Source organism: Eschrichtius robustus, chromosome 3, assembly GCF_028021215.1.
Source record: "Eschrichtius robustus isolate mEscRob2 chromosome 3, mEscRob2.pri, whole genome shotgun sequence".
Taxonomy (NCBI): Eukaryota; Metazoa; Chordata; class Mammalia; order Artiodactyla; family Eschrichtiidae; genus Eschrichtius; species Eschrichtius robustus.
Genome location: NC_090826.1, coordinates 183,953,848 through 183,970,875, shown reverse-complemented (window position 1 = coordinate 183,970,875; position 17,028 = coordinate 183,953,848). Strand labels below are relative to the sequence as shown.

Sequence of the window (17,028 nt, the reverse complement as noted above, 5' to 3'; positions counted from 1 at the left end):
CCCTCCTCCGGAGAGGGGGTTGGAGCCCTGGAACCCGCTAATTAGGCTCGCCCCCATTGGTCTTCCCCAGGCACGGCCGTCACCGTTATGCTAACGAGGGGCGTCTCATTGGCGGGGCCTCCGCGGCGGCCCCGCCCACGGGGAGAGCCCGTCCGCCGCGCGGGGACTCCAACCCCGGGACCCCCGGCGCCTGCGCGGCCTTGCGGGGCGTCCGCCCGAGGGGACCTGCTGCCCGGAGCTGTCCTCGGAGGAGCCTCTCGCCGCCCGCCGTGCGGGAAAGTGCTTCACCCTAACGCCGAGCGCACGCCCACCCCTCTCCCCTCTTTCTAGGCACCGCGCGTTTTTTCTCTTTTTTCTTTCGGGCGAAGTAACTTTTGCATTCCCGCCTCCCCCGAGTCCTGGGGACCAGAGGCGGCGCCGATCCTGGGGGCGGTTCCTTGGCAGCGTTGGTTCTTGTCAGAGCCAGACTTTTGCTCTTGGGCTGGGTTTGCATCATCCCCATCACACCCTCAGGAGAGAGGAGCCGGCCCCTTTCAGCCTCAGCTTCCGGCTGGGAGCAGACCCCCCCTCCCCCATCCCAGGCCCCTTCCCCTGCTCCAGCCCATCTCCCGCATTTCGTTAGTCCTCGCCCTCTACTCCGCAATATTTTCTTTCTCTCGTCCTCCTCGCCTCCATTCGTTGTTTTACCTTTCCCACTCTTTGAGGAAGGATGGTTGATTTGGAGAGCGAAGTGCCCCCTCTGCCTCCCAGGTACAGGTTTCGGGATTTGCTGCTAGGGGACCAAGGATGGCAGAACGACGACAGGTGAGTGGTGTGCTGCAGTGTGGTTCCGTAGATACAGCTGGGAAAGGGAGGGATGGGGAGGCTGCAAGGGGAAAAGGAGGGAGAGGAGGGAAAGGAGCCAGAGGCTGGGGGAGGGAGGAAAAGGGACTCTTTGACGTGTCTCTCCATTTTGACTCTCTAGAGCAATTGCTGTAGGCAAGGAACTCTTTGCCTTTTCACTTTCTGATCCCTGCAGTGCATTTGTTGCATTTATTTGTGCTTATTCTTTTGTCTATCTGTGCTTTCTTAGGGTGTGTATGAGGCTGGCGTGAGAGGTACAATTACATCCAAATGGCACGCAATATCAGTGCCAGTCAATTTTCATTTTTTTTTCCTTAGGTGTTGTTAACCAAATTCGAAAATGCATCCAAGTTGATTGAAAAAGCACATTATAAACTTAAAAAATCACCTGCACCCACCTGTTTACTTACTCCGTGTCAGTCTTGTCTTGATTAGGTGTCAAGACACCTGCCACTGGGAATTTTATGCTTTTTAAACATTTGAAGACGCAGGTAGACAATTGGTTTAAATATGTAACAGGTAGTTAGTGAAAATGGCAGCGTTGGCAATGGAAAATACTCACTTTGAACGGGTAACTGTGACTATTATTAATAATGGTGTTTGTATAGTATGATCCAACCTTTTCATAAATAATGTACTTAACCTAAATAGTGTATATGCCACAAAATTAAAACTAAGTCTCAAAACTAAAATATTTATTATTAGCAAAATATTGCTCATGTGTTTTATCTATAGCATCACTGTTTTGCCTAGTTAAACTTCTGGAATTCCTCTTGCTATGTCTTATTATTTAAAAAGCACATTTTATGTTTCATTGAATTTAGTATTTTCCAGAATAGTCATTTAGGTATCACATGCCACATTTCCTTGTTTTAAAATAATATGTGTATACCAAGTAGTCTTTCAACTGAATTGAAATGTTTCCTTAAAGTTCAGTTTGGCATTGATGTTCTATTTTAATTGCATAAAAGATCCATTATTGGTCCCATTCAGAATCTCCTTGTTCAACCACTGGGAAATACCTTCCTTCTTTTCCTTCCCATCTCAGCTCTCAATACCAACCCCTACCCTACACACAGGGGATTTTTATCTTGAGTGCCAATTGTGGACTTCTTCTTTGGTCTCATGTTAGTAATTTAAAGGGCTAGGGATGTTTTGTAGAGGATAATATTTCAGTTCAATCTCTTCTTTTTAGGCAAAAACATATATATTGGTAAAAAATTAAAGAACAAATACCAATTTACGAGTATGCTTGGAACGTAAGGTGTTCTGGTTGACTGAAGATGAAGAAAAGAATATTTAAACAAATTTCAGTGCTAATTGACATTTAGATAAACTATATTAACTTAGCTCAATGGCTCATCAAGTACAGTGAGGTGTTCATAGTAATTGGATCTGTATTTGTTACTTCAGGGGGTCAGGATGATCATGTAGAGTAGAAATCCTCACTGTAAAAGTCTGAGTTGGGCTGAGCCCGTGGAGTACATATTTTGGACTTGGTGGTGGTAGCACTGTTTGTTTGTTTTTTTAGTATCGTATCCAAGATACTAATTGTTCATGTGGTTGCCTTCATTTTTCTAGGGGTGCTGCAGTTATATTTCAGGAATTAAGAATTTTGGTTAGTTGACTGCTTCCTAAATGAGTCGTTGCTATGTTAAAAAAAGTTTTGCACATTTCTTTAAAATACGTATTATACTGAAAGTTTATGCTAGACCAACTTTAACTTTAAAATTAGGCCATATGTACTGTTAAAATGAGGTATTGTTACTGAACCAAACGTGGGTCCACTTCAAAGGTAATTTTGTGGCTCCGTGAAAACTTAGTTTTGGTTCTATTAGTTGTCCATCTTCGAAGACAAGAGCCTTTGATTAATAGGGACCCAGGTTTCAATCCTATGCTTACTTCTTCACTACCTGAGTGGCCTTGGGCAAGTCATTCCGCCATTATGAAATTCAGTAATCTTATTTCTGTAAGATATTTCTGTAAAACTGACACTTAGTTGGTACTAAGTACTTGGCTAGTGCTATATGTTAACTATGCTATATGTTATATGCTTATATGTATGTGTGTGGGTAACATATATATATATATATATATATATAAACACATGTATATGTTAACTTATGATATGTGTTATCTCAGTCGGTCCTCACATAGTCCCTGAATTGTAGGTAATTATTTTAAGGACTAGGAAACTCAGTTTCTGGGAAATTAAATACTTGTGTTGGTGATGTATCTTACAAGTGTAAAGATGACTTTGTGACTGAAATTACTCAAGAAGCTGCGAAGTTCCCTCCACTTAATTAAATTTGAATTTATGAGAATAATTTTACAGCATCTAGCATAGGTGAGGTGCTCTTAATGTTAGTTCCCTTCTTCACCTACGACTCGAAGTTTGCAACTTTTAAAATTTTCTTCAGAAACTTAAATTAATATGCAATAAGTAAAGTCATCTCTTTTGTCTTTAGTATTGTCACAAATTCCTCTTTGCGATTAAGTCTGAATAGCAATCTTATTCTACTCAGTTATACTGTGGACTCAGTTCCTGCAGAGTCGAGGAGGAAGCAGTCTTTCATACAGGAGTAAGTAGACAGTTTCTAACAACAGATGCATTTAGTGCTCTGCCCATGTTTTCTGGATATTTTCTATGAACACCCTCTGCCTGTCTGAGGTTTTTTGTTTGTTTGTTTTCTCCTGGCCTCAGGTGCACACCAGGGCCTCTTGGAGAGCAAGGCAGAAGTGCCACTGAGTAAATACGGATTTGTTAGACAAATACCTTAGCCTCCTAGTTCCTTGGTTGGGACCATTCTGCAGCGTGTTCTCTACACTGTGTCCAATGGGACTCAGCTCTAGTTGGCTCACGGTGGTAACTGGCTTGGTATTGCGAGTTTATTGGCTTCCTTCCCCCTCTCCCTAACTGGTATTTTCTGTATCATTTCCCAGATACGCTATTTAGGCTTCGATCCTTATCTCAAGGTCTTCTTCTGGGGGGAATCTGGATCAGGCTGGATACCTTCCCCATCTAGAGTCACATCCTAGAAATGACGGGGGAATTAGATGATAGCAAAGTAGACATTTTCTACCCTGCCCTTCATTTTAAGAATTTTAAATTCATTCTTAGTAGGATGTGGTGAACTGGCATGTGAAAATGAGTGAGGCATATCACTGATGTGTGAAGGCGTATTGTTACAGAGGGAATATTGGTGGGTCTATCAGGATACAGGCAGTGTGTACTCCACACCGTAGACTGTCTGTGAACTAGCCTTGGATAGTTCACTTACGTTTATGTTGTACCACCTTTTGGTAGGGAAACAGACACACACTTAAAATACATGCAATAAGTGTGTATATGTATGATGTATATGTGATAGATCTGTATTCTATGTGAAATATATGGAATGACTATGTAACGTATAGGTCAGTGCATCCTTACGTAATTACCTCTCCCTTATTGGCATTCTGATATCCTGTTCTAAGTAGCACGGAAGGGAAAAGAGTTAGAGCAGTGAAGATAATTTAGCACAGGAATAACATTAGTTCTGGGAGGCCATGAATAAGTTTGAGAGTTGCTAAATGACAACACTGCTTATGCCTTAGGGATGTCTGTTGTATATATAATGCGTGTTTACTTTTTTGGCACCCTGAACACAAAAATCTAACGTAAATGGTTTGTATAATATTTCTTTAATGGTCATTTATCCAATCAGCTGATGTTTGAATACATGCTACATCTGAGAGCCTCATTAAGTTAGGCTTTGGGAAGAATATAAGAAAGAATATGAAACAGGGCTTGATCAGGAGGTGTTCACAGATATAATTAGAGGTGAATTTTCCCCCAGAATGTTGAAAGTATTGCTTATGTTATGATGATATCCTTGCAGAATTTCTGTTTTAAGACTGTCAAGAAGAGCATCCAGCATTTGTAGATAGGATATTCAGTGTTGGCTTGAAAATACAGTAGCTAAAATCACTATATTAGAGATGGCTCAAAATCTTAATATACTTTGAATTTAATATTTAGAATACTTAATATCATCAAAGTTACTCTGTGATTGAAACCAATATGAGTAGAGACAGAATTTAACTGATCTTATATGGGAGCCGTTCTGTAATATGTAAAATTGTTGTAGTGTTAAAATACTTTTTTTTTCTATTTTAATGTTGCTAAGATTCATAAAGCAATAAAAATTTAGAATATTCTCTTACAGTTAAGAGAATATTAAAGATTGAATATTAAAGATAAATATTAAAGAATTAAATATTAAAGAATATTAAAGAATTCTTTAAAGAATATTAATTAATTCTTATTCTTTAATAAGAATTAATTAAATAATATTAAAGATAAATATTAAAAATGAAGATTGGTAAATTTCAGGTTTTAAATGCCTTTAGGCAGTTAGGACAAGCCCTTCTCATCCTTCATCATGACTCAGTAATTTTAAAGTTTGGAACACAGTGCACTTGATGTGGATAAATTATCACAGCTGTGGATAAATTACTGTTAATGGACAATTCTCAGTTGCAGTCATATGGGAGTAGGCCATTTATTTGATTAACATTATTCTAGTTTTCAGATATTTGGTCAGGTGTTGCAACTCCAGTAATTTTAAGTATATCTTTCATATTTTGTAGGTGGAATTTAAAAGTAATGCAAGCAAGTCACCTAATGCATTGTAGTAATTGAAAACATAAAAGAAATTGAACAAAGGGTACAGTTCAATCGATTAATAGTTTAAGAAGTATTTATAAAATGGGGAGAATGTTGGATAGCTTTTGGAGTATGTGTAAGTTTAGATATCATACAATGAAAATATGCAATATGACTTTATATAATCAAATTGAATTGGGAAAATGGGTTTTGGATTGGCATCTGGCACATTTATGTGTTACCAATTTTATCTTTCTTATTAAATTATATATTATTTTTAAAAGTAGCCATTTAATATAAAGTTCTTATTCTAAGTTTTTATGTTCAGGTCAGTAAATATACTTTTAAAATATTTTAAGTGTTATTAAAAAGAATGAAATGTTATTTTTACTGTTTAATTATATAGTGGAACCAACCATGCATATGCAATATCTATAAAAATGATTTAAGCATTTATTATCAGAAAACCCAGACTATTTGTTGTCTTTTAGCACTATTATATTAAGAGAAATCTCCTTGAATAAGGCAATAAAAAATTACCTACTACTGAAGTAGGTAATGGTGCAAAAATTGACTTTACATATATATATATAAAATATATAAAATGCAGAGAAAAATGTAGTGTAATAATTATTATTTTTCAATAGTTACCAATAAGTCAGACATTCATATTTTATATAAAAACATATGATTCTTCTTTTTACCTACTCTTATTAATAAAATTGAAATATGGCTTTTCAAATTTATTGGAATTTAAAGTTTGATTCCATTTAACCACTCTTATATATTCACTTTTTGTATATGGTTACTTATTTGTAAGACCTCTTCTGTGAGTATTACACTTTTCTCAAGATACCTCTATGTATAATAAATCTTGGGTGAAGGAAGTTGGAATGTAGCAATTTCATTTTCCACATGAGGTATGTGACATTTTAAGGAGATTAAACTTTCTACTAAACAGCTTCTCCACTGCAGCTTCAAGTTAGTCTTGAGGATGGGTAGAAAGACATAAATCCAGATGGATGACCAAGAAAATGATTTCAGCTAACTTATTGTTTTATCAGAATAAACATACTTTTTTCTTTCTCTGTTAGTAATGTAACTCAACTTCTGCAAAAATAGATTTGAAAGGTAGTAAGAGAAGTAGTACAAATGAAAGCTTATTTTGGTCTTCATTATTGGTACAAAATAAAAATTAACAATATCTTTAGTCATCACGTGTACCCGTAGCTAGGTTAATAGTGAATGTGATACTTCTATTGGCTTTTTCAAATCATGCTCTTGTAGAGATGTGGGTGGACCTAGAGACTGTCATACAAAGTGAAGTAAGTCAGAAAGAGAAAAACAAATATCGTATATTAACCCATATATGTGGAATCTAGCAAAATGGTACAGATGAACCGGTTTGCAAGGCAGAAATAGAGACACAGATGTAGAGAGCAAACGTATGGGCACCAAGGGGGGAAAGAGAGGGGGATGAATTGGGAGATTATACATATATGCACTAATATGTATAAAATAGATAAGTAATGAGAACCTGCTGTATAACACAGGGAACTCTACTTCACTTCGCTGGGCAGTAGAAACTAACACAACATTGTAAAACAACTATACCCCGCCCCCCCCCCCAAAAAAGCAAAAAATATCATGCTCTTGTTTATCATTTATATGTTTATATATCATTTTGTCATTGATGGTTCATCTGTTTTTATTAGTGTACTTATGTATTGCCAATGTTGTCTTACTTATGTGCCATGCTTGTCTAAGTTGCCTTTAGAAAATGAAACAGAAATACTTTTTACAGTGAAATTTAACCAGTAGCTTTGTATATTTATAGTTTGAAATTTAATAAGGGTGGCCTTTTCTGAGCTATATTTAATACCTTCAATCAAGATGTCTTTAAACTAATGCTTTTCCTGAGTCTTAAGTTGCTAATTTAAAATTTCTCTGTAAAAGTAATCAAAACAGTAGGTAATAATCCAGAAGGACAATTACTTTTACTCTTTGACAATTTTTGACTGGATATGGGATTTTTTTTAATAGGTCTTTTTTTTTTTTTTTTTTTTTCACAAGTATCTTAGTCATCAGACAGCAATCAAGTTGCAATTTAAGAGAAAACTACTTGGAGAACAGAGTAAAAAGAAAAAGGTGCATCTGTAGCACTGAGAAAATCTCAACCTCAGTACAAATTCAAACTGGCTCTGTGGAGTTGTAAAAACTAGGATGTGAGTGAAGTGGGTGGTGGGCGGGGACTTGGAGTCCCCTTTCATACTGAGTGTACCGCCCAAGTAGAGTGGATAAAGATAAGCTGAGCCAGAAACTTCTTTCTGGTGGTCATGGTGGTGGTATGTAAGGTTTTTAAAGTTGTAAGCAAATGACCAAACTTTATGAACAAATTATAAAGACTGAGCATAGATATTTTACCCTTGCAATTCAATAAAATATAGAACATTGTTAATCTGTCAAACATTTAATATAATCCATATTAAATATTTATACCTAATACACATTTATAATGATTATTGTACTTCGATTCTAATTAACGTAGAAACGAAGAAATTTGCCACATTTTAGTATATGTGCTGCCGAAGCGATCACTAAATTTGCCACATTTTGCAATCATGAGCTTTACTTTGCCAGCCAAATCACATTATTAGTTTTCTTTCGCCTAAAACAATCATTAATATTGATGACTTTTCTAATATTCTGTATTATGTCACTGCTGTTTTGTTATACACTCATGTATTACAGAGCATAGGCTATGGTTCCTTAGGAGCTGAGGTTACCTTGTATTCCCAACCATCGCTCCAACCCAAATCTTTGTTCGTGTATGTTTGACCTCGTAATTTGTCACAGTGTCTGGGTATTGCATGGCCCTGAGCCACTGTGATATTTGATTGCATGTCTCTCATGTGCAAGAGTGACCATATACGTGCTTGCAGAAGATAAATAAAAACCCAGGCATTGTGAAGGCAAGAAAGCACTGTAAGAATGGCATTGGGTCCTTCCTATCTGATCATCTGGAAGCAGAAGAGTGAATTCAAAATATCTGACCTTGATTTCTCAATAACCAGAACTAGATTCTCTTAAGGAGAATCTGAGATGTAGTATAATTTCAAGGGAAGGAAGGACCACTGCACATACTCGGAAATGTAAATCATTTGTGTAAACTAATTGAGTGCTCCAGTGGTATTAGATTTACCTGTCCTCTTTGGCTGGGAAGTGGGGATGGGTTTGGAGTTGGGAAAGGGATTCGGTAGAGGCTGGAAAGTCCTAGTCACCTGAAAGGAGTAGGGGGGAAATACTCCTGCGGATTCTGAGAAGAGGATCCATGGAAAAGGGAGACCGGGGACAGTGAGATTTCTCTCCCCGATTTTGTCTTGGATTGATCATAGTTATTTTTGTCTTTTGTTGACAGATAGAAGCAGTGAAGGGAAGTAGAAACAGAAACCCAGGCTGCCAAGCTTGGCTGGTCTGTAGGGCACTGTTGCCTGGCAGCAAGTCTCAACTCTTGGACCCCTTTCCTGTTCAGACTCTTAACTGGGCCTCTCTTTGGACTGTGCTTTAGTCCTCTCAGCACTACTGCAATTACGCCACGGCTTTAAAGAGTGAGAATCATTTCCCTCTGTGTGCGCCTTTCTTAAACTCAGGGTTGTATTATTTCTACTTTTCACACTATGTATGTGCAAGAAATGGACTTTGCGCACAAAGCCAAAAACCGGTGAATCTAAGGACTAAAGGACAGCTTGTTCTTGGCTGTCTTGCAGTGGACCTTGCACAGAAACAGAATGATAAATTATTATGGGCGCACTCTTAACCCATCTTGTAAGTCACTGTGTGAATAGGGATAAAAGTGGATTAACACATTTCAACCTCATTTAACTCCCTGTGGGAAGACTTGCGGATTGTCCACATTTTGCAAACAACCAGTTATTAACAAGAGGGACCAGATGTGTGGTTTAATAATGGACAGCCTGCTGTGTCAGGTCTGTCAAAAATTGAAATACCACTCCATCCCCTAGGAATCGGATCTGGTGATTAGTAAGCTGCACAAGTTCCAGTCAGGAGTGATGGCAATGACTTTAGTCACGACCACACCATGGGATGATGACACTGGCAAATTGCAGATGGAAGCTTTTGTATGATGTTTCTATTTCTTGCCTATCTCTCCACAAGAGTTCCTGTGCTATTCCACCTCTTTCCTGAAAATACAGAAAATGAAGTGAAAATAGGTGATGATACTGAAGAAGGTATAGAACGCCACACATTGTTCTAAGCATGTCCCGTGTATTATTTCATTGAATCTTCACACCAGCTCTGAGGAATCTGGTATCCTCCCCTTCCTACAGATGAATGTCCGCCTACACCCTATGTTTACAACTAAACAGATGTGATTTAATGCTATGAAATAACAGAAAGAACAAAACGCAAACAAATGTGAATGCTTTGGAAGGTAGAAGAATCACATAGCATCTGCATCCCTTTAGGTCAGCATCACAATGAGTAACTCGAGGAAAGTTATGGCATTTTTGAAGTTGGTAATATTTTCTTGGAGGAAAGAATTTTTCCCCCTCTCCATATAGAGCATTGTTCTTTTGACAGTCTGAAGAAAGTGGATTGAAATAGGAGATTAGTGAAACAAACAAAGCAGAGATTTTGTTTACTTAAATATTTATTTATTGATAGTAGAAACAAGCTAAGGGTAATTGATATCCCAGGAGTCACAACAATTCACAACAATTACCTTTCTTTTGATATGGCTAGGTTTTTTTAATGCTTCTCAGTAGAACTTTGGGGTTTTCTACTTATACTTCTACTCCCTAAGGTATTTGTACCCACCTGAAATTCATTTTTCTCAATAATTGTGCTGGTGATCATGAAAATCCTCTTGCAGAGATGTTATGACATCTAAATGTGGTAATGTCAAATTACTTGATGGAGGCCTTAACATTTAGGTATACCTATTAGTATGTTTCACCTGTTCCAAAAAAGATTTGCAGTGGTTCACATAAATATGTGCAATAGCATAAATAGGAAAAAACAGCTGGAGAAAAATATAATAAGGGGGTAAAAATGAATCAGGTGTAGAGTTGGTACACAATATGAATTCCATTAGTTCCTATGTAGTTACCAGAGATGGACCACAGAGTTAGAGCAAAGACATGATCGGTCACATAAGATGAGAAATAAACCAGCAGTTCAGGAGAAATACAGCTTTCCTTGGTGTTCAGATTGAAAGGACATTGGTCCCGTGGATCTTGGTTAGTGTACAATATCCTCACCCACTTTCCTGTCATAAAAGAAGAGCAAATTTCATAAGACTTTTGTGACATCTCACTGTCAGATGCTGATATAACTAGAAAGAATTATTCACTTAAAGTAGATCTACAGGACATACACGTATTTCAGATACATATTTTAGGACAAAAAAAAAAAAGAGAAACTCCTGAGGTTACTGAGTCTTTCATGTAATCTTTCTTAAAAACTTTTTTTATATAGATGGCTTTGATTAATAATTAAGAATGCAAAGACTTTAGGGTTATATTCTTCGTTGTGAACCTGAAGTATAAATGTACTCACTAGTGGGTAGGATGACTCACTTCATGGAGAATCTACCAAGATTCTAACCAAAACACAAGACTGAATTGTAGTTGTTCTCACCTCCTCACAACGGTTAGATTAATTCATTTATTTTCCCACAAATACTTAAATATCATACAATTTAACATTATATAAAGACTTTGTAAATATCCTGAATTTAGTTATTTATATAGCCCTATGTATCTTCATATACATAGATAGAGATATATATTACGCACATAGTTTTTATAGCAGACTTCTGGTTGCTAATTAATTGATACAAATAACCTCAAACTAGAATATTTTTTCAGTTTATCCACCATCACCAATATCATTATAATCCTCCAGAATTCTGCATTTCAAAACTCACAGTAGTTTTGTATTATTTTTTCAGCTTGCTTTTTTAGTTCTTGATCTCCATCTATTCTTTTTTGGTAGGATTTCATTCCTTCTTATTTAAATTAATATAGCTCTTGCTAGCATGCTTCATTGTTCCAAGCCTGTTCTTTGCACCCCACCTCCAATAATCTCCATGGCCAGCTCAAGTCTCATTCAACTTAAGCATTTTCATCAGAATCTTCTTTTTTTTTTTTTTTTTTTAAATGCTTTGGACGCTGGTGCTGCCCATTATTAGTTATGTGTTCTTTGGCAAATTTCTTGTTTTTTTTTTAAATTTTATTTATTTATTTATTTTTATTTATTTATGGCTGTGTTGGGTCTTCGTTTCTGTGCGAGGGCTTTCTCTAATTGCGGCAAGCGGGGGCCACTCCTCATCGCGGTGCGCGGGCCTCTCACCATCGCGGCCCCTCTTGCCGCGGAGCACAGGCTCCAGACGCGCAGGCTCAGTAATTGTGGCTCACGGGCCCAGCCGCTCCGCGGCATGTGGGATCTTCCCAGACCAGCGCTCGAACCCGTGTCCCCTGCATTGGCAGGCAGATTCTCAACCACTGCACCACCAGGGAAGCCCCAGAATCTTCTTAACATAATATTCATGTCACTGATGCTTATTATGTAAAATTTAAAATGCTCAGCCCAGTATTCAATGTTCATTAACTGACTCCTCCATTATTTTTTTTTTTTCCTGAAAACACATTTTTATGTCTTCAAACTGCAGGCGCAGTTTTTTTCTTTTAAATAAATCAATTTATTTAAACTAAAACAAACAATTCACCCATTTCTCCTACTCACTCTCCCAGCCTCTGCAACCACCAATCTATTCGTTGTATCTATGAGCTTTTTCTTTTTTAAAAAACTTACTATTTATTTAGATTCCACATGAAGAGAGATCATATTTTATTTGTCTTTCTCTGTCTGACTTATTTCACTTAGCAGAATGCCCTCGAGGTCCATCTGACACCATTTTGGTGTCAGATTCAAAATGATCACCAAGACCTATGTCAAGGACCTTACCGCCTATGTTTTCTTCTAGGAGTTTTATAGTTTTAGGTCTTATGTTTAAGTCTTTAATCCACTTTGAGTTAACTTTTTGCATGGTGTAATATTGTTGTCCATTTTCATTCTTTTCAACGTGGCTCCCCAATTTTCCCAACACCATTTGTAACAAATGGCAAGATTTCATTTTTTTTTTTTAGCTGAAATATACATGTATATATACACACACACACATATATATTTGATATACTTTCTTTATTCATTCATCCGTCAGGGGACTCCTAGGTTGTTTCTATATCTTGGCTATAATGAATAATATTGCTATGAACATAGGGTTGCATATATCCTTTTGAGTTAGTGTTTTCTTTTTTTCAGATAAATACCCACAAGTGGAATTGCTGGATCATATCATAGTTCTATTTTTAATTTTTTGAAGAAATTTATAGTGTTTTCCATGGGACTGCACCAATTTACATTCCCATCAGAAGTGCACGAGGGTTCCCTTTTCTTCAAAACCTCTCCAACAGTTGTTATTTTGATAATAGCCATTCTGACTAGGTGTGAAGTGATATCTCACTGTGGTTTGATTTTTTTTTTTGAATTTTATTTTATTTTATTTTTTATATAACAGGTCCTTATTAGTTATCTATTTTATACATATTAGTGTATACATGTCAATCCCATCTCCCAATTCATCCCACCACCACCACCACCACCGCCCCACTCACTGTGGTTTTGTTTAACTTTTTCCTGATGATTAATGATGCTGAGCATCTTTCATTGGCCTTTTGGCCATCTGTATGTCTTTTTGAAAAAAATGTCTATTCAGATTTTCTGCCCATTTTAAAAATCAGATTGCTTGCTTTTTTGCTATTGAGTTGTATGAATTCTTTATATATTTTGGATATCAGCCCCTTATCAGATTTATCAGTTGCAAATATTTTCTCCTATTTGGTAGGCAGCCTTTTCAGTTTGTTGATGGTTTCCTTTCCTGTGTAGAAGCTTTTTAGTTTGAAGTAGTCCCACTTGTTTAGTTTTGCTTTTGTTGCTTTTGCTTTTGGTGTCAGATTCAAAATGATCACCAAGGCCTATGTCAAGACCTTACCGCCTATGGTTTCTTCTAGGAGTTTCATAGTTTCAGGTCTTATGTTTAAGTCTTTAATCAATCCACTTTGAGTTAATTTTTTGCATGGTGTAATATCATTGTCCAGTTTCATTCTTTTCAACGTGGCTGCCTAATTTTCCCAACACCATTTATTGAAGAGACTGTCCTTGCCCTAATTGTATATTCTTGCCTCCTTTGTTGTAAACTAATTGAACATATATGCATGGGTTTATTTTTGGGTTCCCTATTCTGTTCCATTGATCTAGTGTCTGTTTTTATACTAATACCTTACTGTTTTGATTACTATAGCTTTGTAATATAGTTTGGCATCAGAGAGCATGTTGCCTCCAGCTTTGTTCTTATTTCTCAAGATTGCTTCGGCTATTTGGGGTCTTTTATGATTCCATATAAATTTTAGGGTTGTTTGTTCTATTTCTGTGAAAAAACACCATTGGAATCTTGATAAGGATTGTATTGAATCTCTAGATTACCTTGGGTAGTATGGACATTTGAACAATATTAATTCTTCCAGTCTGTGAGCACATAATATCTTCATTAATTTTTCCTAAACTGCTTTTTTTTTTTTTTTTTAATTACTATTTATTTATTTATTTACTTATGGCTGTGTTGGGTCTTCGTTTCTGTGCGAGGGCTTTCTCTAGTTGCGGCAAGCGGGGGCCACTCTTCATCGCGGTGCGCGGGCCTCTCACTATCACGGCCTCTCTTGTTGCGGAGCACAGGCTCCAGACGTGCAGGCTCAGTAATTGTGGCTCACGGGCCTAGTTGCTCCACGGCATGTGGGATCTTCCCAGACCAGGGCTCGAACCCGTGTCCCCTGCATTGGCAGGCAGACTCTCAACCACTGCGCCACCAGGGAAGCCCCTAAACTGCTTTTTGAAATTTAGTCACTGTAGTTACTCACAGAAATCACTCCCCACCTCCCATACTGATATCCACTTCATTGCCTTTGCTGGTATCACACCACGTTCTGAGGCTTCCTGGCATCTCTTCCTGTTCACGTCATCCCCCCGCTTCATGATTGGACCCAAAACCAAACATAGAGCCAGAGTTACTAATGAAATCTTTGAAATCACTCAAGCTATTCAATATATTTTACGTATCATGATGTTGTTTTACAATTACTCACATGTTATTTCAGGTATAACATATAACTTTCTAGGTAAAAAGTCATGTCTTCAATTCATTTTGGATCTTCCTATATTATTTAACACACGTGGTTTACACAAAGGCTCCAAGGATTTTAATTCTGTAATATAAGGAAGATATTTTTAAAAGAAAAAAAAGTCACAGCTATGAATATATATGTGCACCACATACATACATATATACATTATTATAATAAAAGTACAAGATCATTTGAATTTGAGATGTTTTTCTCCATGGAAACAAAATAGTTTTTTAAAGCTCCTTCTAAACCCAGGTATGTAGTTTAAATCGTTTGACTTGAAAATGCCATTCCCACTTCTAGTTTAATATTCACAAGAAGCTTTCCTTTCAAAATGGCAAAGCAGGATGTGCTTCAGTCCATAATTCGTACAGTGACAGTTCAAATGACTGTTAAAGTGAATTCTGAATTTTACATATAGGGCTGCTCAGTGAAAGCCATCAGTCTGCTTGACAGCCAGCAGTGCCATTGTCCAAGAGACTTGCGGAGGTGCTGAAAAGATCAGATAGGTAGTGGTAGTAATACTTATATAATTGGGATGAACAGAAGGAATTCTTTTGGTCTAAAATACTGTAAAAAAAAGTTTTTTTTTTAAATTGAGGAACAGTGCTTATAATAGTTGAGTATGTTTAATTTTGCAGTGTTGTGAATAGAATGATTTTCTAGAGGAATAAAAAATATGTGAAATGTATCAGTGACAGTTATCTATGTTCCAAGTCTTTGAATAGAAGGAGGCACATTCTTCCAAAACATGTATATTCCAATTATTATTCTATTTACCAAGTCAGATCTTTACCTGCTGTTTTTGTCCAATAGAATGAACACTTTTGATTTCACTTCATTCTCCTCTTCAGTATCAGAAAGAAGCTTATAATACATCTCTTTACCACATGGCAGGTAGGAGAGAAACAAACTCTAGTCACTTACAGAAATATATAATTAAATGTGTTTTTAAAACAAAGACTAATGTTCATTATAAAGTTGCTCTGGCTTGCTGATTCTGTTCCTCCTACTACATATTCCAAGTAATGTCTCCTTTTAGTAAACCCGTATAATAAAGTGAGGGGAAGTTCCTCTGTGCATCTCAAATTGTGTTCACATTAAACTTATGCCTGCTACCATATGAGTTAGGATGATGTATGCGAGGTACTTGAATGATACAATCCCACGCTCATACCATCCTTGAGCTTATATTGTGTGGGAGACATAAGACATGCAAAATAACTCCCATAAAGTAGAACATGGTACAAGGGACAGTATTATGGGAGTATTAGAAAGAGCTTCTTGGAGAGTTTTAGAAAGTAAATTTTATATATTAGGATTCATGTATTAGACAAAAAGTAGTAATGGCTAGCCCAGAGGTATGGTGGGTCTTCCATGGGGCATGTTCTAGGAAAAGATGCAGTAAGTAGACTAGATTGGACATAGTATAGGATACTTGTGGATCAATAATGGATATCAGTAGTTTGGGGGAAGACTGTAGGAGAACTTATACTGCCAAGTTGAAGAGTGTGATTTTTTTTTTTTTTTTTTTCTGTAGACTGTGGGGAATTGTTGAAAGGTTTTGAATAAAGAAGTGGCATGATTAAAGTTGTAGCTTTAGAAACTACTGGAAGAGTAGGAAATTCATTAAGCTACTTTAATGGGATAAAAGAGGTAGAGCAGTGATAGTGAAAATGGCCAAAAAAAAAAAAGAATTCAATAAAATACTTTGGAAGTGTCATTAAGAAATGTGAAAATGGATCGGGGTGAAGAATATCAATGTTGTGAAATGAGAGGAAATATGAAAAGAGGATCAATTTGGGTTAGTGTTTGTCATGTTTGTGCAGTGCAACTTGATATTATTCACTGGGGTTATAAATTCTAGGGAGCAAAATCTCTAGTATCTAATTATGCCTTGCAAAACATCCAAGGAAGGTGCTCTTTAATATACTCATTTTCATTATTGATAACATTGAATTCAATTCAACAAGCAATAGTTAAGGCCTGACCATGAATTGTGGTCTGTGCTAAGCCTATGAAAACAAAGAATAAGGTGTTCCCACCTTCATTTATCTTAGAAAGGAGAGAAGGACAAATAAACAAGCAATTATTGTATAGCATACTACATAAAAATAAGTATGAGCAAATTGTGGAGCTAGCACAGGGGAAAAAGAATTATGTGACGATATTATGTACATTAATACATAAAAAAGCTATTATATTGTATTTAATCCTTTTAACATTTATTGGTTTTGTATTCTTCACAACATGTATGGAAAGGTAAACCAATCT

General features: G+C 36.8%; 1 protein-coding gene across 2 annotated transcripts in view; it reads left to right on the top strand.

The window, feature by feature from the left end:
- Positions 1-488: 488 nt before the first annotated feature.
- KCNT2 (potassium sodium-activated channel subfamily T member 2) overlaps positions 489-17,028 on the top strand; it is a 368,862-nt gene continuing 352,322 nt past the window's right edge. For both annotated transcript variants that reach the window (XM_068538563.1, XM_068538562.1), the window contains exon 1: positions 489-804. In XM_068538563.1, the coding sequence (XP_068394664.1) occupies positions 710-804 (95 nt within the window). In that variant the 5' untranslated portion in view covers positions 489-709. The remainder of the gene's footprint in view (positions 805-17,028) is intronic.